This window comes from Opisthocomus hoazin, chromosome 12, assembly GCF_030867145.1.
Source record: "Opisthocomus hoazin isolate bOpiHoa1 chromosome 12, bOpiHoa1.hap1, whole genome shotgun sequence".
NCBI lineage: Eukaryota > Metazoa > Chordata > Aves > Opisthocomiformes > Opisthocomidae > Opisthocomus > Opisthocomus hoazin.
Genome location: NC_134425.1, coordinates 5,587,231 through 5,610,374, shown reverse-complemented (window position 1 = coordinate 5,610,374; position 23,144 = coordinate 5,587,231). Strand labels below are relative to the sequence as shown.

The window sequence follows — 23,144 nt, the reverse complement described above, 5'->3', positions numbered from 1 at the left end:
CTGCCGAAGCAGGGTCACCTACAGCAGGCTGCACAGGACCTTGTCCAGGCGGGTCTGGAATATCTCCAGAGGAGGAGACTCCACAACCTCCCTGGGCAGCCTGGGCCAGGGCTCCGTCACCCTCAGAGGGAAGAAGTTCTTCCTCATGTTCAGACGGAACTTCCTCTGCTTCAGTTTGTGCCTGTTGCCCCTTGTCCTCTCTGCCATCAAGTCCCAGTTACAGCAGGAATCAGGAAAACCGTGCCATGTAGCTCTGTCCCCAGCCAGCATACGTGACAAAGTAAAGACAAGTACAAGCTGCCACAAAAAGTGCTGCAGCACTCGGCTGTAAATGTTCACCATTTCCAACCCAACTGCCACTGAAAGCAATGGACACCAAGTACACAAAGGCAATAATGACAAAGCTGAAAAATGGTTCAGCAGGGTTGGCACTCTTCTTGCTGCATTGCATACACAGACACATACTCATGAAGATTTAGTCCAAGAAATTTTAAAATCCACCCTACGATTTCCTCCGTGAACAAATCTTTGCATGAGTGCAAGCCGTGCTGAAGTCATCGCCAGGCTCCCCGGCCTGGGCAAGGTTCACCTGCAGTGAGACTTGCAGGACTGGAACTTCAGGAACAAACCCGACCGCTTACAGACGCGGAACTGCACAAGGCTTAAAGCCACAGGAGCAAACTCCTCAGGAGAACGCTACAGAGGAAACTGCAAAGATACGTATGCACACACAGAGCTAATACAAACACCATATACAGTCACTTAAATATGAAATATGGTATATTAAAACCAAAAGTTGCTAATTGAAAAAAGACACACAAGAGACAGCAAGTGTCAGACCCACAGGGTAAAGGAACCACGACTGGACACCAGCATAGCAACTGTTAACCAGCCTAGCCAAACCTCAGCACCAGAAGCCCCATCAACACTGCCTAAGTTTCGATTTTATGGTCAGACTCGCTTCTAAAAATATCTAATGATACACACAGAAAATCTAAGGATGCAGAAAACTAGCTGCAGCAACTAAGAATCATGTAAGAAGCTGCTATGTTCCCTGATGTGCCAACAAGATACAGATTTCAGGTTAGTTCTAAACCTTTCAACCTACCCAGACTGAACTCTTTCAAAATCACACACCAAGTTTCATGGTGCTTTGAGGGATTTGCAGCAGTTTTGGGGCCTAACTCTGTCGCATTTACAAGTGTAAGTGTCCATTCGGCATGGTGACAGTAAAGCTGTGACCAACAACTTCCAAACTCCCCGTGCACTTCTGTTGGAAGTTGCTATGCTTTCTGTATTTTATCTGGAGAACAGGTATTCTGAACTTACCACAGGCAAAATTTTAGCCGTGTCTTTAAGCTTACAATTACCTGCATTTTCTCAAACCCACTCATCACTCAGTGGTTCTTAGTTTTTTAAGTTAAGGGAGCATTGAGTAATGGAAAACAAAAAAATCCATAGCTGATGGTACACCAGAACAAGGCTCACGAGCTAGGGAGCACCATTTGTTCAGGTTTCTTGGCTTCCAGACAAGAGGAGACATGAAGGAAGATGATCTCTCAAATTCCACCTCCGAGTACAAAACACCATCCAGCGTGTACGCTTCAGTGAACAAGCATCCAAACCAAACTGTACGTCTGGGAGATATTTTGGCTCTTCTTGGGAATTCTCTTCCATTTCATTTCAGTTGGGAACATATCCATTAGTTAAATTGTTGCCCAAGACATGGAAATAGCCCATATATTGTAGTTATCCTGAGGAAATAATGGGAGCCTGAGAAGATCGTTGTTTCACATCTTTGCTTGCCAGCCAAAATAAGTGATGAAGCACATTTACGTCAAATAAAATGCATGTGAGCTACTATCTTCTCCTGTTAACTAACTGGAAAAAGTTTCTAAAAGCAAGTTCCTTAAATCCTGTTTCCTTAGAAAAAATACATTTATTTTACCCTGAAATTAGATGGTAACTGCTAGTAAAAGAGATACTAATGTATTTTAGCACATTCTCAATTGCATGTACAGAATTACCTGCCTGATAATGCAGTCTTACAAGGGTCATGTACAGAAACAACTGCTTAATGTTATTTGGACTGTTATCAAATGTACCAGCAATCCAACCAAATTAAATGCACAAATGAGAACAGGCCTTCCAGGCATCTTGATCTATGGCTTACCTTTTAAGAACTGTTTAATGTAGAGTAATGTATGCAATAATACAACAAAGTATCTCTAAACTCTACCTATCTAAAAGGGAAATGTAAGTGCTACATGTCTAGCAGACTATGTTGTCTATTACAAAACTTCACTGTGAATTCAGCATTCATTCCAGAACAGCCCTTTCCCCACTCCGTTTTCAGCACGGATGCGGGCGTTCATTGCTGATGTCAGTGAGCGCAGAGATGGTGTGTCTGAGGCTGTCGGGTTTCCGAGGCGTCTGGGACGGGAAGGTGGCTACAAGACTGACGCTGATCACAGAGAAGTGCGTGGTTCGATCTCAAAGTGCTCCCTGATTTAGCTTGAAGCTGATGAACTCTTTTATTGCACAGCTCAATCTCTTTCAAAACCTTCCGAGAGAGAAGCTAATCCTGCTTTGCATCACTTTGTTGGGAGCAAAACCAACGAAAACGTACCTGGCTTCATTTCAGGGTGAGAAGCGCGTGGTGTATAAAGCAGATTTAACAGTCAGAAGACCTGAGCACTCTCTCAAAATTCCATGTTACTGTTTCAAATTGTTTTCTAGAATTAATAAGAAGCTATACCACAAGTAAAAGATGCATGGTGAAAATACTCCAAACTCCTTCTTGGAAGCACGGGAACAGCTCTCCTAAGGGAGGCTTCAGTTCTGTGTATATGTATAATCTCTCCTCCCAAACATATTGCAAAATACCGTAAACATCATTAACTAAAATTGAACAATGCAAAGTATGAGAAAGATCAGATAACCTGTCAGTTGCTCCACTGACAGAATGACTTGCTTACGTATCATTAACACAACGTTAGCCAACAGCATCCCCCCCAAAAAAACACATTGCCTTCTGCGTCTGGTTTAGAAGTCACCTTTGAAAACGACTAAAAGCACTTCATTCCTTCCGCAGGGAAAAGCTCTGACAGCACGACTTCGAATCATTTTGTACATACAACGGTACCACGCCAGAACGCAGCAGAAACCTGCGTTGCACCGTGGCCGTGCCAAAGGACCGGCTGGAGGTGCCCCTCCTGGCAGGAGCTCCCCAGCCCTGCCCCAGCAGCTGGCAGCAGCCCCCTCCGCACCCCACCGAGCCGGGACTCTGCTCTCTGAGCACGAGCCCAGGACTGGCGCTTCGAGAAAGTATTTCCCGTCCTGTTGATTTTGAAGGGAACACAGGCCTGTAAGTCAGTACTGTAACTGAAACGCTACACGGCACTATGCACAAAAGCTTTTCCCCTCCTGTTCCTCTGAAACAGTACGGACGAGTAAGATGTGGCTGTGTTACTTCCACAGAATACTGGCACCGCAAAATGTAAATTTATAGCTGCATTTTTGGCTTTCAAGCCCAGAAAAATAACACGCATTTTGATATCGATTTTAGCTTGCTTAACCTCTGACTGTGAAGCAGCACAAAGCACGTTGCGTAACGCTTTAGATTTGAAAACTGTGGACTATGAAGAGCCACGGTTCTTCTCTTCATACAGTTGCTGTATACCGTTTTTTTACAAATAAAGTATCATCTTCCTCTAAGCATGTGTTTTACTTTTACAGGCTTGCTGACACTTTTATTGTCAAATAATTTGAAACTGCCAGGCAATGAAGCAAATTATGGCCAATATCACGACGGGAAGCAATACTTTATTTGGGATATCTGAGCCATGTGTATGAGTCGTTACGATCCAGCCACCAACCCAACCCAAAGACAAGCTCTCACAGGCATTTCTTGGGAAGCCTACAGCTACTCCCACGAGCTAACACGTAAAGCTGCCACCCTCCTGCTCCACAGATCTGCTTGGTCTGTACACTCAGAGCTGCATCTCCTCACGACAGTTATAAAAGCAAATTATTCTTCTGCAGTTGTTAACGCCGCAGAGCAATGACTACGGTGAAATCTCGGTGAATCTCCTCCTGGTGCGATGCACTCTGGCATGGGGTTGTACTGAGCATCACCTGCCTGCAGCCCCCGTCCTCCCCAGCTTGTGTTCTCTGGCCAAAACCTTCCCTTCCCCTGAGTGGGTCTGCCCGACTAGCAACTAAAGAACTGGTATAGCCGTATCTCACCGTGCCCTCCTCGTACCTCAGGTTAAAGGTGAACAGGTACGAACGCTGACGTGCTTTAATCAGTGGCGTTTACTGAGGTTTTAGGGGTCTGAGCCATTATTAACCAACACATCTACAAGCAACCACACAGATGAACTGGTGCCAGCGCAGTCCTAGGACAGCAGGAATACAGGTACACACAACCTTTTCCTCCTCTTACTGCAATGAGAGCAAGTCATCCCCAGCTGGAGATTTTATTCTGTGCGATCTCACCGCACTCTGCTCCAAGTTCACAGAACGTGCTCCATGATTTACACTTCACACAGCAACTACAGGTTTAAGCATTCATGCACTAACAAAATCCGACCATTTTTATGGTTAAACACTTCTAAGGCAATTTCAGGCTTAAGAGAACTAGGCATCAGCATTTATATCAGATACATCTTTGAAAACACGCCAAGCGATTTGGAAATAGGGTGGTTTAACAGCAGACCACAAGAATGAATTACAGCAAATGATATCCCAAGCAAGAAAATGGAGAGTGAAGCGAAGCACACTTTTTCATCCACTTGCATCCTGACTAGCCAAGAGTTATCAATTAAAAAAGCAACACTGAGTAAGATAACATCGCAAACCCCATCAGCGAACCGGAACAGTATAAAGTCCTACCATGCTCAGGAAGGCTTTTTTTTAAGAGGTGCCCGCCTGTGACCAGCTTCCATCTGACATGGTACAGAGCTGGCACTGGCTCCGTCTCAAAGCCAGGCTTGGCTCACTGATTTAAGGCCAGCTTTTTGTTGTCAGCACCCCTGGAGTCAAGGGTAACCTTAGAAAAATGCTAGAGGATACTTTTTGCATAGGAAATGGGGTTCTGGGTACTCACAAGAAAACCTCCAATTTTTGTTTAAGTCTCCTGTTCAAAAGAAGATCCCGTTGCCCAGGTAAGGGACTTCCAGAGATATAAGACGGCTACGTGACTATTCTCCATCTAGCTGTGATTTACATAACCACGTAGCCCTGTACGTTTTGCGTTTGTCCTTAACTGTGTCTTTTCATCTTGTCTACCCTCTCCATGACCTTCCCATCTTTGCTCCTCTTGCAGCACTGTCTCACTAAAGGCTTTCCCAGACTATTATTGCTCTGCTGCTGGGACAAAAGGGCTTCCTCAACCAGCAAGTGCGTGGGATTGTCCTCTCCCACAGTCATTTAAGCCAAGCAGAACTTCAGATCCATTTATCTCACTGGATACAAAATCTCAGTCTCACTGAATTCACTGGATGAGCTGGACATAAGAGTTGGTTCAGTAAACACGCAGGTATTCTATTCAGATTTCAGGTGTTATTTTCACACACAGGTTAAGAAGGAGTCCCTTGCTTACAGCATTTATTTCTGGAAGAAATCTAAGACAACCGCCTTAAGCTTCCGCATTACATAAACCATTTTCCACGATCAAGTATCACCCCTCTTCCACCCCCATGCAGTTTGCATTAATGCCTTACTAAAAATGTTAAGTTTGCCGGAGCAAAAAGCCAAATGACTGCTGATTAGCTTGTTCACAGCTCAATGTGCCTGACTGCCATCTCCCAGTGCTCCTGCTAAGCAGAGGGATGTCTCCAATACAAAGTGCTGCATACAGACACAGAACTGGGAACCCCAAGCTCATACTGCTGGGTGAGGAGGCGGCGGCGGCAGCGACGGAGACTTCACAAGGCCCAGAAGGTGAAGTGTCAGTGGTGCCTGCTTAACCCCTCTGCTAGACCCACGCAGGCCATGCGCCAGAGATCAGAGAAAGGCTCAGGTGAAGTTCTGACAGAAGGATTACCTGTTTGACTTGTCTTTTCGCTGAATGGGTGATTTTTTTTCTGGCTTTATTATCCTAATTATTATCCTTTTTTAATTGGCGTATTTAATAAGCAACAGTACTCTCTTTAGCAGAGACAATTCTTTGCTGAAAAGTCAACCTCACCGAGATGGCAGCAAACCTGAAGTCTTAGCCCGTTTCCACCCGTCAGGAGCTCCCCATTGGAAAGGCGGGATCGGGGGCATGCACGGCTCCGGCTGGCTTGCTTGAACAAGGAGCAAGGATGTCAGAGCTGCAGGGAAGAGAAGGGAGCGTGCAAGGAGAAACCTGGATCGGCAGCTGAGTACTTCCCAATCAAATCATGGAGAGCAAATCTCATGAGCTTCTCACCAGAATGCGAGCCACCAGCACAGGGTAAAACCCCCACAGCTACATTTTCAAGCTATTAAAATTCTGCAATTATCTATCTATAACAGTCCATTTCCAGATGTCTGGAATAATATGCAAATTATTTATCTATAACAGTCCATTTCCAGATGTCTGCTGAGAAGTGGAAGGCACCTACTAAAGGTGAATTGTAGAACTGATACTTCTAATGCTGGCCACCATGCTTAGGTGCTAGCATTTGCACTTAAGAGCCTTAGGTTTCAGCAGCTGTTTCTGGAGACGCTGACCTGTGTCCCCCAACCTGGACAACCAACCACCGGAGGTCACAGGAGTGAGTGAAGTGTCAGACCTTTACTTACTGATTTTTACTGTAAATACTGTCAAGGTTTCTTACATGTGTATGCGCACGCTCACACACACGTGTGTCCATGTAAGTTAAAGGTTAACGCTTCCAATTTTTTTCCATGATGAAAACCAGGCCAGCGTCCAACAGTATGGGTTTGTTTAGTTTTTCAGTCATCCTGTAGTTGTTGCTGGGGTTGTTCAAGCAACCTCCAAATCATCAGTTCTCAAATTGAATCCACCAGACAGGGGTTTCAGAGTACTCTACTGAAGATGACAGCTGAATGCAGAAAAAGACAAGACAGTTGCTAGCCTTTCCACGGACAGGTCCAAATGTTCGAGCCAAGTGCGGAGCGATGAAGGCAGCAGTTAGTATTTCAGAAGAGGATGCTGCTCATGCCCTAGCCAAGCATGCGATTTTGCGAGTAAGAACATTGTTTTCCTACTTGGAAAAAATACCGGCTCTTCATGGCAGCACCTCAAGCTGAAAGTACAGTACTGCAATGTACAACTGAAATCAGAAATATTCTTGCCTTAAAGACCTGCTTAAAGCTGCATTACGCCAGGAGGACTGCTCCCAAGGCCCCGGCTCTGCGAGGCTGTGCCTCCACCAGGGGGTAACAAGCAGTCCTCTGAAGAGACACGAGAGAAGACCCAACGCTGCGCTGAGCACTGGGACTGGGAATTACACCTGGCGCAGGGGGGATATGCAAAGGGTGCATCAGAGACTTAACTACCTCCCCTCTGAGCCATACACTGGTTTAAAGCTGTATTTTGAGCTATACAACTGAAGTTCCCACACCGAGAGCAAGGAGACTTTGCTACTGAAATCCATCCAAGATAAGCACCATCCGTCAAGAGGAGTACTAACATACTTTATGTGCATCTGTATTAACAAAGACCACCATAAAAAGTGGATTACACTAAAGGGCATTAATAAATGACCAATATTAAATGAACAGCTATTTAAAAACACCCCAGGTTTTAAACTGCTTGTTTCAGTTATGAACACCCCAATCACATCAGTCCAACAGCAGCCAAAGCAATTTCACGCTCTCAGGTTTTTTCAGACTACGCTGGGAATGCTGATCTAAAACTATGACAGATAAAACTCATCTATAGGTGACATTAAAAAGACATTTCATTTACACTATCATGTATGGAGAGCATAAAATTAAAAGGCAGACCATAACACAGCACTTACAGGAAAGATAAAATTTGTTACAGCAAACATGCTACTAAATACTTAGAGACCTCTGCTTTGGCTAAAAGGCTTACACATTTCTAATAGCAGGCAATCTCATAGTCTGAATTAACCAGTACTAGCAGAATACATATTCAATCAGAGCAAAATTATTGTTAATTCTAGCAAATATATTTTTGTATTTTTTAATCAAATTCATTTTTTCTTGATTACCATAAAATTAATACAGTCTACAGGTACAACAAAAGGAAAAAATACCTACACACTCGACGAAAACAGTAAATAGTAATCAAACCAGAGGAATCAAGCCATGGAATTATTTCAGAAATGGATAGCCAGTTAATTTTGCAATCAACCAGTACGTAGTAGCAATGTACTTCATATTATTATTAGAAACAAAACCATAACTAACAACAAGTTATTTCAAAATTGCAGACTGAAAGGTTAAACTAACCATAATTTTTGCATATTATTACAGCACCAAACTTCAAAATGCATAAAGAAACGCACGAGGCCAAATGAAAATACTAGTCTCACCCACATAAAATAGTTGCGCTTTTACATCTGACACATTAATATCCTGGGATCTTAAAAGCAGTGCTTTCAAGAAGTAATAAATACAATATTTTGTTCCGTAGGATAAACTGTTTTAATAGCAGACAATGAAGGGCTTGGGGTGGAAAAGGGAGGACTTCTACTACCCGATGCAAAGACTGTTCAGTCCCTGCTTTTTAATACAACATTGCCCCCACCTGGACAAATGAATTTTGGTCTATAGGTTGGCACCAGGATCACGAAACTTGGTAAAACACAGTGTAAATTCCAAAAGAAGAGTTTGGGAAAAAGCTCATAGCTACCATCTTTTGTAGTATACTTTCTGCAAGCTCACCTAAGCATTTTAGTCGACTTATTGAAAGTATTCTCAGTATTTTCCTGAAATAAATTGATAGCTGCTCAGTACTCATAACAAGTCCTTTTATACAACACACTTCCTCATTCCTGCAAAAAAGGGAATAGTGCATTTTCTACAAATATATACTGTATAATATTAAGATAAATATGCTGATATAGCATCAATGCAGTATGTATACCACATATGCATATTGTCTGTATGTATACAAGATAAATGCACGTAGCTTATACAGAAAATGGTAATTCGTTCGATTGCAGAAAACCATATACTATGCTTTTAGACCAAAGAACTGAAATTAGTATTTTACGTAGCAGAAGGCTTAGCCTTCATGAATAACCATGAACAACTCAATCTGACCAGTTCTTGCAACAACTAACTTTCTTTTGCAATATTCTTCACTCACCTCAGAGTGAACAACAACTCTGGGAAGTCTGAAAACTGTCCTATGACTCTTTTGAGTAATTAAAAAACAAAAAGCCCTGAAAACTTAGTACCTTCCCTCTCTGTTTCATCCAGAATAACCTTTCGCAACTACCTGTACTTGCAGTCAAGAAAAATTCCGTGATGAACAAAGCTTCTGAAATGACAAGAGGAGGAGCACTAGAAGTTAAACAGGACCTTCTGACAGCACCAGAAGTTATAAACATAAAAAAACTATTACAAGGTACATACAAGCACCAAATGGAAGGAAATAAACCCAAGTTCAACATAACTTGAGTGGCAGGCACCTTCTAAAGGTAAGGGCAGTGCTCCTGGAAGGACGCTGTGCCTTTGCGCTGGCCGGTACGACACAGCACCAGTACCAAACCCTGGGACAGCCACCATCCCCATCCAGAGAGTGCTTCTGCCAGTGCCCGCTGCTGGCAGCACTACCGTGATGCCTCAGGTCTGCTTTGGGACATTCAGGAAAGAACTAGGAACAAAAATATTCCTCAGAGTTAAACTATTCTGGCTTTTTGCAACACTGGACTGCTTCCCATATCCCCAACGCAAGTAACACCACCTGCCAATGCAGCCAAGACACATGTAAACCATTTCCCACAGATGCACTATGCTAAGGTCGTACTTTCCCACGACAGGATGCGTTTGATTTTGTGACACTAACAAAACTGCCCTAGTGCTTAAATGCTGGGACCTGGGTGCAGGAAAACCATTTGCAGGTGACGGCCGTCCTGCTGCCGTCACCAGCGGGGCGCAGCAACCGCAGTCAGCTTTCGCAGCACGTCGCGGCCGGCTTCACCGAGCGTACGGCGCTCTCCCCAGCACTTTCACTGAAATCGGGACGCTTAAACCCGAAAGCATTAAAAGAAACAGTCAAATCGAATGAAGGACACCATCGGATGACCCAGCCTGCTTCCATCTGAACTTCCACGGTTGGTTTTACAAATAACAGACGGGCCCACTGTGCGTACAAGGTCAATGGTCTCTCTCCCGGAGCCCGCTGCGCTCACAAGCAGTTGATGCTGCGCTCCCCTCACCCACGCTCCCAGCCAGGCCCTGGTAACGAGCTGCGCGCTGGCCCTCGCAGCCCCGCTCGTTCCCGGCGGTGGGCACACCGCAGTGCTGTCTCCCCAGAGTCACCTTTGGGGACACGGGCACCTCGGGCATAGTCCAAAATGTTAACAATGCGGAGTGCTTCAGTAGAACAGACAATTATTTTCCGTATTTTGCACAGCCAGAATGGACCAACTAACCCTCCCAGACATCATCAAGTGCTTGAAGGTCAGCGAGCTTGCCAGTAAAAGCTGCTCACTAAGTGCTGAATTTTCACTGAGACGTGTTTGTCAGATGCCATAAAAAGATGACGACCTGCAACTTGTGACACCCGCAGAAAACTGTCTCAGGTAATAGCCGTATCCATTTCAGTGACATCTGGGGTCAGGCTTATTTTCTCACGTTTCTATTATTTAAGCGTAAGCCTCGTCATGAAGAATGAATCTTTATTTTAAGATCACAGAAGCATTTTCTATTTGTCAGAGGTTGCAGGAGCCCTGCTGCTCAGCTGCAACACAACGATCAACTCCCTATGTGCCTTGGGTGTGCGGCAATGCCAGGAACCCACAAGGCCAGGCTGCACCAACGGCCAGGCAGCAATAAACTATCATTTTCCTGAATACCTTCTCAAAATAAAAATGTAAAGCATACACTCCAGGTCGAGCACCTTCAACGGCTCCCACAGCAAACCACCGCACCACAACGGCAAGGAGAGACTTCTCCCTTGCTGCAGGCCTCCTCCGCTGCATGCTCGCTGTTCCGATGGCCAGTCTTCTCCTGCCCGACAGCCATGGCGTGGCTCCTCGCCGCAGCACTGGTGGGGCAGGGGCAGAGGACAGAACCGAGGGCCCAAGGCACTTTGCTTTCTTTGTTTTTAAAAAATCAGATGCTTTCATTTTTCAGAAGGCAGATGCTGATGTGTTGAGACCAACACTTTTTGCAGAAAAACACTGGCTTTGAACTTCTCACGGCTGCTATTTCCCAGGGCCAAGTCATAACTTCCCGCCAAAGTCAAAGATCAGTCTGAGGAGGGCTGACACTCGAGGTTTCCGTCTCCCACGAGGGCTCTCTAACCACTGGACCACCCTCTTTCCCCCGTGTGAACACAAGCAAAACAGCTGCAAAAGGAGAGATCCTGAGACACTTGCCCAGGAGGACGAGTACCACTGGGGATGCCATTCGACGGAAGGGACCCCAGGGGCGCGTTTGCTCCTGATCCGTGCATTGCGGGAAGTCAGTTTCTGCTCCTTGAATTTATTTGGGTTTTTTCTTCTTGAGTAGCAACTTTTAACTTCATTCTACTCCCCATCAAACTTTGAAAGACCTTTGGTTATCCAACCTGGACTGGGGGGAGTTGGGAGGGTGGCTCACAAACCCCTGGAAAATTTGGTTCGATTACTTTCTGGCTCTGGCCTTGACGGAGGCCTCTCGTGTACAGGGCAGGAGATTGAAAACTACAACAAGCACTTTTGCTTATGATTCCACCACCTTCCACGTTACAGACTATAGTTACAGCCTCACTACAGAAACGGCAGGCGTCTTGGCACACGACGAGTAATGCCAGAGCTTGAGACGATGCAGTAAACATCAGTCCAGGGCTCAGTTTCAACCCAAGCTGTCTCAGGCTTAAGGCGACAGAAGAAAATCAGTATTTGTATGCTAGCCTGGCTGTACGTCGTCACTGCAGGTGGTGATTTGCAACATTCCGAGTAGAACATTTTATTTCAAGGTCATATCAAGTGAAAGGGCCGAGTGCCTACAATTGTGATTCACAAGGGTGGTCAGCCTCCCCATTTATCTGCACGACCTTTTTGACCATGGAGACAACGGACACTTGCTTAGGAAAAGTGTCTGGTTTAGACCATATTGATCATACAATATAAATGTTTATCACATTGATGTTATAGTGCATGAATTATTTATATAAATCACTGACTTGCTGTTATTGCAATATTTACTTTTTATATCGATATCTGTTGAGTGCACGTATCTACTGAATACCTAAATTTCCCTAAAAATATTGATTTCTTTCTGTGTCTATCATAATGTTTTGTGTTAGTTAGCTATTCTGTTTTTAACATTTAATAGACTGAAAATGACAGCTCTTCTTAGCAAGACAGTCCATATTAACACGAAGTGTCAGAAATTCTCTTTGTAGTCCTTGTCTCGCACTCAGACCTTTTAGCACAGAACCTGTGCAGGATATGGAGAAGGCTGAGGTACTCAACGACTTTTTTGCCTCAGATGTCACTGACAAGTGCTTCAGCCACACCACCCAAGTCGCAGACGGCAAAGGCAGGGACTGCGAGAATGAAGAACGAGAATGAAGAACGACCCACTCTAGCTCAGGTTCGAGACCATCTAAGGAACCTGAGGGTTCACAAGTCCATGGGACCTGACGAAGTCCATCCACAGGTCCTGAGGGAACTGGCGGATGAAGTTGCTAGGCCACTATCCATCGTACTTGAGAAGTCGTGACAGTCCAGTGAAGTTCCTACTGACTACAAAAGGGGAAACATAACCCCCATTTTTAAAATGGTAAAAAGGAATAACCAAGGAACTACACACCAGTCAGTCTCACCTCTGTGCCCAGCAAGGTCATGGAGCAGATCCTCCTGGAAACTATGCTAAAGCACGTGGAAAGTAAGGAGGCTACCGGTGATAGCCAACATGGCTTCACCAAGGGCAAAACATGTCTGACATATTTGGTGGCCTACTACACCACGGTTACAGCATCAGTGGATAAGGGAAGAGCAACTGACATCATCTATCTGGACTTGTGCAAAGCATTTGACACTGTCTCGTATGACATCCTTGTCTCTGTATCAGAGACATGTGGATTTGACTGATGGACCACTTGGTGGATAAGGAATTGGCTGGATGGTCGCACTCAAAGAGTTGTGGTCAATAGCTCGATGTCCAAGTGGAGACCAGCGATGAGTGGCGTTCCTCAGAGGTTGGTATTGGGACTGGCGCTGTTTGACATCTTTGCTGGCGACATGGACACTGGCATTGAGTGCACCCTCAGCAAGTTTGCTGATGACACCAAGCTTTGTGGTGTGGTCAACACGCTGGAGGGACGGGACACCATGCAGAGGGACCTGGACAAGCTTGAAAGATGGGCCTGTGTGAACCTCATGAAGTTCAACAAGGCCAACTGCAAGGTCCTGCACATGGGTCGGGGCAATCCCAAGCACAACCAGGCTGGGCAGAGAATGGATTGACAGCAGCGCTGAGGAGAAGGACTTGGGGGTGCTGGGTGATGACAAGCTCAACAACACCCAGCAGTGTGCGCTGGCAGCCCCGAAGGCCAACCGTGCCCTGGGCTGCATCCCCAGCAGCGTGGGCACAGGACAAGGGGGGGGGATTCTGCCCCGCTCTGCTGAGACCCCCTGGGAGTCCTGCGCCCAGCTCTGGAGCCCTCAGCACAGGACAGAGCTGGAGCTGTGGGAGCGGGGCCAGAGGAGGCCCCAGCAATGATGCGAGGGCTGGAACCCCTCTGCTGGGAGGAGAGGCTGGGAGAGCTGGGGCTGTTCAGCCTGGGGAAGAGAAGGCTGCGGGGGGACCTTAGAGCAGCTGCCAGTGCCTGGAGGGGCCTACTACAGAGCTGGAGAGGAACTTTTTAGCAGGGCCTGTTGTAATAGGACTCAGGGTAATGGCTTCAAACTGAAAGAGGGCAGATTTAAACTGAATGTAAGAATGAAATTCTTCACCATGAGGGTGGTGAGGCCCTGGCCCAGACTGGCCAGAGAAGCTGTGGTTGCCCCCTCCCTGGCACGGTTCAAGGCTGGGTTGGTTGGCGCTTTGAGCACCCTGGGCTGGTGGAAGGGGTCCCTGCCCATGGCAGGGGGAGTGGAACTGGGTGGTCTATAACATCCCTTCCAACTCAGACCATCCTACAATTCCATGTATCTGTAAAAATGCAGAGTACGATGCAATATAGAGATGTAATTCCATGCCAGTTTCTCACAGAAGCCATAAACCCATTTGATGTAGATTAATGTTTAAAAATGAACATCATAAAACCAGGCTGTTCTAAACCTGCCACAGTTTTTGAAGAAGTCAGAATAACAGCCTTAATGAAAAAAAAAATATTAAAAATGCAATGGCGCAAGTATTTTTGCCGATGATCTCCGTTGATACCACCAAATCCTTGTAACTTATATTTTTAAAAGAGCAAACAATGCATGCACTTGAGTGTTTCAAAGAAGCAAAGCATTAGTCTTCCAAATGTATTTTCTCTAATATTCAGGTGCTTTGTTGACTTATTTACTGACACTTACTGCACTGCCTCATGCATAAAAACCTGAGCAGCACATTTCTGCAAAACTCATGAATGTTCTTCATATCCACTAAATAATGTTTAGAAGAAATGAAAATCTACTGAATAATTTAATAGAAATCATACCAAGTACCCAATCTTCCGATTCTGTTAGATACAAGTACAGGAATCGTTAAATTAGATTCATACCAAAATACTGGCAGAAGCAGAAATAACCCTTAAAACACTTCTCTCTCTTTTTCACCAGAAGTAAAGCCATTTTTTCCCCGCGTTAGGGCTTCCTGTGGTTATCCAACAGAGGGCTCCCAGTAGCTATTAAAAAGCTTTACCGAGAGCCAGATACACAAACGCAGACACCCAAACCAGCATACTGTCATTTCAATAACCTGTTCCATATGCACGTGCACACGTGCCTACATCCACCGTCGAAATCTGTAAAAGCATACAGCAAAGCCACGCAGGGAGTGCCTCGTCGCAGTCTGCATGCTGCTGAAGTACGCCAGCTCCAGATTTTTTCCAAAACACTATTTGTAACTGTGGAAAATGAGGGTGTTTTTAAATCATCTTTACACAAATAAAATTTCCTTTACTTATGATTTCTTTATTCTCACTTGAGAAAAATACTAAGAAAACGGCGTGGAGCAGAGTCTGCCTACTCCATGCATGTCAGCCAGCAGGAGCGGCAAGGGCAGAGATGGGCGCCCGGGCGGGTGCTCACTCACACGCAGCACTTGATCACTAAAGCCAGCCTACACCTGACAAACGTCATCCCTTCACAACAACGACACAACCAGACCGTTCCAGCAGGAGGGTGTTTCCAACTAGCTTAGACCTCGTTCCCTTTGTCAAGATGGTCACAAAGTGGGGCTGCAGTACAGTAGTCTTGAAAGGCTTAAGTGATCAATGTACTTGGCAGATTATGCTCTTCTGACATTCAGATCTCTGAGGCTAACAAAACCCAAACATTTCTTAAAGATTTTGCCAATACAGCAGGAAATCTGAGTTTGCGGAGAGTGGTGGTACATGCTCTCGGCGTTTAGGAAGGACTTTGGCCATCCACTAAACTGTCCACTGGGACCGTAAGTAGCAGGGTCCTAATACACCCTTCACCCCAAGGTCTCCCAGTAACACTATTCCCCTCACCATCTAAAGGCCTTAATTTTAAATACAGGACATCATAATGCCTTGTGGCGCCTCTTCTCTCAGTAACATACGCTCAGATCTCCTATAGGCTACCCACTTTTTTTTGAGAATTTAATCGACTGTCACAGTCAATACAATATCATGTTGGTGTGTCCTGCCCAATCAAAAAAACCTCACAGCATATTATCTACTCAAAAAAAGAGTGATCACAAGTCAAAGCTATTGTTCTGCAACAAATAAACGTTACTACTTGTTGGGTTTAGTAGCGTATTCACCACAGATGAAGATAATATATTAACCACTGCACAAGAAGCTTTTAAAAAAGTTTTTACCGTATTAAAAAGAAATTACCTATCTGTAATTCAGTAAGTTCATTCTGCAGTACCTGCAGCTGTGCCCGGAACATTAGCCCACACGGCATTATTTTTTTACTTCTGTGATTCAATTTGTTTTCCATAATAACTTTTGAGCTTATCTACGATAATACTAATTTGCTTTCCTCCACACCTTTACATTTAACTGTGAAAATACATACCTGCACCTTTTTGGCACGCACTATAAAAGTAATCTAATACACACCCTCCCCCGAATGTCAGTGATTAAATCCTCCAAAACTAGTCCTGCACTTTTATAAATGCAGCCTTTTTGACCATAGTCTTAGGAGGTGAAGTACAAAAGCTATATTCTGCTGTGTTACACACCACACCGTTCAGTTTGTCTTTCAATTTATCGTGATGTATTTGGTGCTTTCATCGCCCTGCAGTGATGCCGCACAGCACGTGGGTGTGTAATGCAAATAGAGAAAAACTTACGGTATTTGCAACTGTCTTACGGCAATGCTAAACTCCAAGCAAAATCTTTTTGGAAATTTTTGGCACAATATAGAACTAGAAGTATCCCGCCCTAACCTGAACTGAGATGAGTTTGACCTCCTCACACATTCAGAGGTCTGCCTGCAGGCCAGGGTGTGTGGGTGCCCATAAGTCTTTGGAAGATCCAATCCATGCTGCAATGTGATGCAATTCTTTAAAAGCAGCCAACGTTCTCTTGACCCTTCACCCCACCATCAGAGCTGCAGTTCGGATCCAAGGTTCAAGAGCAAGCTCAGACGCCTATTTTTCAACTGCCCTTGAACTTAGAATACAGCTATTCTTTAAATTCTCAGTGCCTTTGGCACAGCAGTGTTTGAAAACAATCCCTCTTTTCCCTTTCAGCTGGAGACGCAGATATACAGGACCTTTGGAAGAAACCAGACTGGTCTGGCATGCAAAATTACATGCTATTTTAAAGACTTCGACTTTCACCATTAAGCAGCCACCATTTTAAGTCCAAGAGTACATATAATGCCTATATGGAAACAGCAGTAGTGTAACAAAAATTTCAAGTGAACGCTATCCCTTTACTTACCATAAGTCTCCATCTTCAATAGTCTTATCATTCGGGGCTCCGGCATGGCCGTAGTGCAGAACAGATGAGTTCTCCCCACTGACAGGCAAAAAGAAAATTCAGCACAATTAATGGAAGAAGAAACATTAACACACACAATCTGAGAAGGAACACTGTAACCATGTGATATTGTAAACATCAGTCTATTCATACATCAAGCACAAAATTTTGCAGTCTGTGAGAGCTGCCCTGGCACGGGCTGCAATAGCTCACCCCGCAGCTCGCTTGGCAGAAACAGGTATGGAACAGGCATTCTGCTGTCCTGGCTGCAAGGTAAGACCTTTCCGCAGAGGGAACTTGGCATGGTTCATACAGATATTTCCTACGTCCATTACAGTGTTAAGCAAGCAATTATGCAAGAGTCATTTTTCAGCATATACCCATTTATTGCCTTCTGGATTTTTCTTTTCCAATTACTAAGTGATACATTTCCCTATCTGAGGTTAAACATTCTGAGACATAAAAGCCTAACTTCCACCTGAGTAAAATCCAACATGTTTGAAATGCTCTAGGAGTCACTGGGACTGGAAAAATTCAGCTGTCCAAGTAAACAGCTCCAGTTCACCTCTGGCACGGCTATGTGTGATCTCTGCTGGAGCAGACGCAGTGCATGCTGCTCAGGGAGCATCCGCAGCATACAGTGTCAGCAGCAGTAACAGCCACGAGAACTGTCACTCTGTTCTTACCTTGTATTAAAAAAATCACATTACAAAGAAAAGATTTTTCTTCCTGGAAACCTTTCAGACCAAAGTGCTGATTCACAGGAATAAAACCCCTCCAGAGAAGGACAGACCCTTGTGCTGTGCCTCTGAAGTTCCACGATCCATCTGGTGACCTATATTTGGCCTTGGTGTCCTCTCTTGTCTACTGATATTCCCCCAGGTCTATCAAACATCACTTAAAAGGCTGCTAAATATCTCAAGCTCTACCTATTTTTCTTTTACTGTTCTCCTCAGATAGAAGCTCTCTTTTTCTCTTCAAAAAGCTAGAAGAATTATATCACATCGAAAAATACACGTGTTGGGACAGGGTTACTGCGGCATCTCCCTGACCCCTCCAGCTGACTTGCCAGTCTGTACCTCACCTTTTGTCAAAAGCGTACTGGTCGTCCCAAATTTTATTATTTCAAGTTGTGATGGTGGAACAGCTTCATACCTTAGGTGAAAGGAATCTGAGACTCAATTTCAATGAATCTTTTGTTGTATCTGGAGTAAATGTGCCATCTGACACACTTCTCATATTAAACTTCTGATATGTGCAATTACAAAAACAGTAAACAAGCACTGTATCCAGAAAGAGACTGCCTTCAAGATACATTAATCACTTGTCATCAGTTAGGTATTTAATAGATCATTGGTCACTTGGATATAGTAACTCCAAAAGCAATGATTAGGGAGGAGAAAGTAGATGCCGTCTTAAATTTCTGAAGGCTCTCAATCTGAAAGGCTGGATCATGTTAATGATTTGAAAGCAATAAGTTTTTATTGTTGAGTATTTTTTAGCATGTAAGAATCCCTGTGTAATAAGGCAGCGCAGGACATTGTTTCAGAATCACAGCAATGATATTCTGATACAAAGTGTACTTCTTAAAACTATACACACTCCAAAACGAAAAATTAAAGTTGCTAAATAAAGAGTTTAAAAACCTCACAGAATTAAGGCTGCCACAGATTTGTGATGCTGGCCCAATGGTTTAAGCACAGTTTTACAACCAGCTGGCTGCTTTTTACTTCCCAGATGCTGACTTGGGAACCTAGGCTGCTGTGCAGATAAACAGCCCCAAAAAGCTTGCGCACGAGAGGAAGACGGACGTGAGCTTCCTTCTGAGACATCCTATCTCCTGGGCACTAGTGGAATAGTTCCTCCTGGCCACAATTCCACTTTTCCAGGCCAGGACACTTTCAAACTTCGTCTGCCCCATCTGACAACCAGATCCATAACTGGGCAATGGCCTGCGATCCAAAGACTGGGTGGTGTGCATGGCGGGAGCGGTGCTCCCAGCCTCAGCTGTCCCCTCCACGGAGACCGCTGCCGCCTCGCGCTGCACAGCCGGGAGGGCTGGGATCCGGAGTGGCACCTGGAAGCGACCGGTGTGGCCTCGGTGCGAGGCATGACACTGTCTGTGAACGCACGTGCTTTGCCTTCAAGGAAGAACACAAAAATAATTTAAAAACCCCAACACCTGGCATGCACACACACGCTCCACAGCAGTTCGTCAGGATTTTAGCTGCCGATACTATTCCTTATCTCCCTCCAAAAATGGAGATAAAGCAGGAGAAGCAAATAGCACATGCATATATTTATGATCAACTTTTAAAAAAATTAGCATGAAGCTTAAGGGCACGAGTCCATGCTAATGCATTTGCAGATCGCTTGTTTACTTATCATCATCTGCTAGCACCCTCGGTGCCATATACCACACCAGCTGCATAAACAAGCCATACATTCAAGCACAAGCACTGCACAAATGCTTTCAACAACAGACACTGCAAACACAAAGACCGGGGATTTCTTTTGCACATTTTAATGTAAAGGTTTTAGTTTATGAAATATTTCCGTAAGGTTTGGCACCAACTGTTACGGAAGATGCATGAAAAAAATCTGTTTTTCAGCACCGTTAGCAAAGCGTTAAGCAGCACAGAATCTTTCTTGGCATTTGAGACTCCATATCTGTCACGCACATCTCAGCTCTGCCGCGTACACGGGCTCGTACCCCAGGGAGCACAGTTGGTGCTGAACACCAGACACGCACACCAGACGCATTTCAGGGGTTTTGCCTATTTGAAGGGACTGGGGCGACGAGGTTTGCTCGCTTGGGACTGGCTCTGGGCAGGTCTCCTGGGCTGAACGCCCATTAGCAACTATGGCACAGCAGACCTGCTCCTGGAAGCTCTCCCATCTGTTTTCCACCCTGAGGAAATCCAGCCCGTGCACTCCAGGACTGGTTCCTGGCTCTAAGCAAAGCCCGCAGCTGGCAACGAGCGGGAGATCGTGCTTCAGAAATGCACTGCCGGCCCCCACTGAAACACTGATGTGGACACACCACCAGCCCACTCCTGCCAGGAGGTGCCGGTCCAGCCTTCCGCACGGGACATGTCTCTGCCGCTGTCCCCAGACGCAGGCAGGAGAGATGCTTTAGGAGCAATGCTACAGAAGTGATGCGTACCCGCAAGGTAGATGCTACAGCTAGCTAGAAACTGTTCATAATGATTCGGTTAGACTTTCTAAACAATTTAAACAAAACCCCCAGCCACTGGCAGAGCAAACAAGCCTTCCTGTAGGAGCTATTTCTTCTCTTCCCAAGGAGCAGCGGTTGAAAGGTCTGGCACACAGTGCCGAAGTCGGGTTTAAAATGAAGTGCTGCGGGGAGGTGCGGAACCCCAGCAGCTCCGCTGCCTTCCTGGAGGTCAGCACCTCTGAAAGCCACCAGACGTGGGGATGCCCACGTCCGCCTTCAGGCAGCCAACCTGAAAAACTCTCCAAGATTCCTGTGTATCTATTTTTATTCCTTAAATAATTTGCCTCTAACTGGTGCCAAAGACGTGTTTGTTACAGAAAGGATTGTGTGAAGCAGCGGAAAAGCTGCAAATTAACACCACTGAGAATGCAAACAGTAGAAAGAGATTCAGATTACTAGGAACAGGAATAAGGGCCCCAAAATATGTTTTAGATCAGAAAACACCCTGAAAACAAATGATTAGAAGAAAGAGGAGGAATGTCAGCAATGTTTCAAGAACAGGACCAAACCGAGCATCAAGCATTATAAAAAGTGAGCTATTAGCTCTATATTAAAAGCATCTCAAGAAAAACCATCAGACCATGAACTAAACCAGCAAACTATTTCCATCATGACTTAAATAATAAGATCAATCCTGAAGGAAGCACTAACAGCCTTCTCTCCACTTTTTCATCTAAGATATGAAATCTTGAAAAGCTGTATTGAAAAGAAAGCAAGAAAACCAGATTCAGTAAGTATCCTAATCATACCCAACAAGCTTTACTCACGGGGATCCTCAGAGGGAGGAAGGTATTTTACTGCACTACGTTATTCTTAACCACTGGTTTCCTCTGCTGAGCTGTCATCTGCCTGGAGACACCTGGCAAGAAGATCTGAACCTCAGCTGGAGATGCTGCAGCACCGAGCAGCAGCTGCCCACGGCTGCTGTGGTGGCTGCAGAGATGCTGGTGCCTGCACCTCCACCTAACCACAGCCGGAGACTGCGTCCGGCTGCCCGGCTGTCCAGGGTCACCGGGACACACGTAACTCACCCGCTGGCTTCCCCTCTGTAAGAACAGTTACTCGGTTTGCTAAGACACTGCAATGAGTAATGCATTACCACTTGAACACTACTCGCAGACAACAATTTTTACATTAGTGCTAAATGTATCCAGGTATGTTTACCAAACACTACCCTTCCCATTTAACTGCACTTACGTGCTGCCTGTTTGCGCTTCACACCACTTACTAGTTGACAGTGTTTGAAATTATTGCTAACCATGGGACTAACTATGTGATCACCTGTAATACTAACATTTGAGTGCTGTTATTCTCAACTGAATGGAAAGCGAATGCACACAAGTGAACACATAAAGCATATCTCGTCGCACCAAATATTCATTTACCATCTCCTGAAGACTAACACCCGACAGGGACAGCAACAAACGTGTGCACTCAACGTGCGCCAAGTGCTTTATTTCTGTATGGAAATATAGTATTGATTACTCTTAATTTCCAGCTCAGTGAGCATCTTCTCTAAAATCTGAGTAACAAACTTGTGCTTCATTTAAAAGCATAATTCTTTTCTGCGGATATTATTATCAGGCCTGTAATCTAAAAAGGAAACATTCTGTCAAAATATGACATTTTTAAGTGTCAGGAAAATAACAAAACTGAGCATGACTAGAATAAAATATAACTGTTAAAAAATCCTAATTGCAAAAGCTATTTTTAGTTCTAAATATATTGAAGTGTAATATTTACAATGCATGATATTTTCATGGTAATAAAAAATGTGTATTTTTTTTTTGCCATTATTATGTTAATTGAATCCATCAACTAGATCTACTTACACTCATTTTATTAGGACTTAGCTTAAAACTGTTAATATTATTCATTCTTACTTCACCACTCATGGTCAGAATATAGCAATTTACGGACAAAGGCTTTTGTATGTTACCTTTTGTAATTTTCCTTTTTTTAGTATTGTTTGTCTGCACTTTTAATTGCAGTGGTACGACACAAGGCCAGCTCCCAGCTACACCAGTGAGCCATGACGTAGTTAGGCTCCTGCATGTCAAAGGCAGCCCTTCTCCACCCGTGAAATCCGGCAGTGGGTCAGAGGCAGCTCCAGCACCACTCCCACGCCTTGCAGAGCCTCTCCAGCGTCGCGGGATGCGGCACCCAGGAAGCTCCTGTCCTCACCCACCCCAGAGCTCCTGCTGGGGCCTTCCTCCTCCTGGGCTCCCCACGTCACATAACACAAGTCCTGGGCTTTTCAGCCCTGTGATGAGTTTCGTCTGTCCCCACAGGGTCACAAGGACCCACTACACAAGCATATGGCAGATGTTTCCACAGGTTTAGCAAAGCCATCGATGCTCTCTAGCACCCAAACCAGACCCTGCAGCACAGGTCCTGATTTACTGTAAGCAAATGTGAAGTCTGCATGGCTGCAAAAAACCATACAGAGCAACAACTCGATTTTACCGTCACAGCCTGTCACAATACCATGGAGATGGAGTCTCATTTCTATGGGATGTTAATTCTCAAGTTATACGATGGTACTTAAAACAGGAAACTCCTCAGACAATTTAGATGCACAATTTGCCATTACACTGCTCATGCTCCTACTGCAATTATGCATATAAATTGGAAAATTGCATTTACAAATAAGCAATGAGTAAACAG

General features: G+C 44.8%; 1 protein-coding gene across 2 annotated transcripts in view; it reads right to left on the bottom strand.

The window, feature by feature from the left end:
- Positions 1-23,144, bottom strand: part of PEPD (peptidase D) — a 139,545-nt gene that overhangs the window by 38,512 nt on the left and 77,889 nt on the right. For both annotated transcript variants that reach the window (XM_075434164.1, XM_075434165.1), the window contains one exon: positions 17,201-17,278. In XM_075434164.1, coding sequence (XP_075290279.1) covers positions 17,201-17,278 — 78 coding nt within the window. The remainder of the gene's footprint in view (positions 1-17,200; positions 17,279-23,144) is intronic.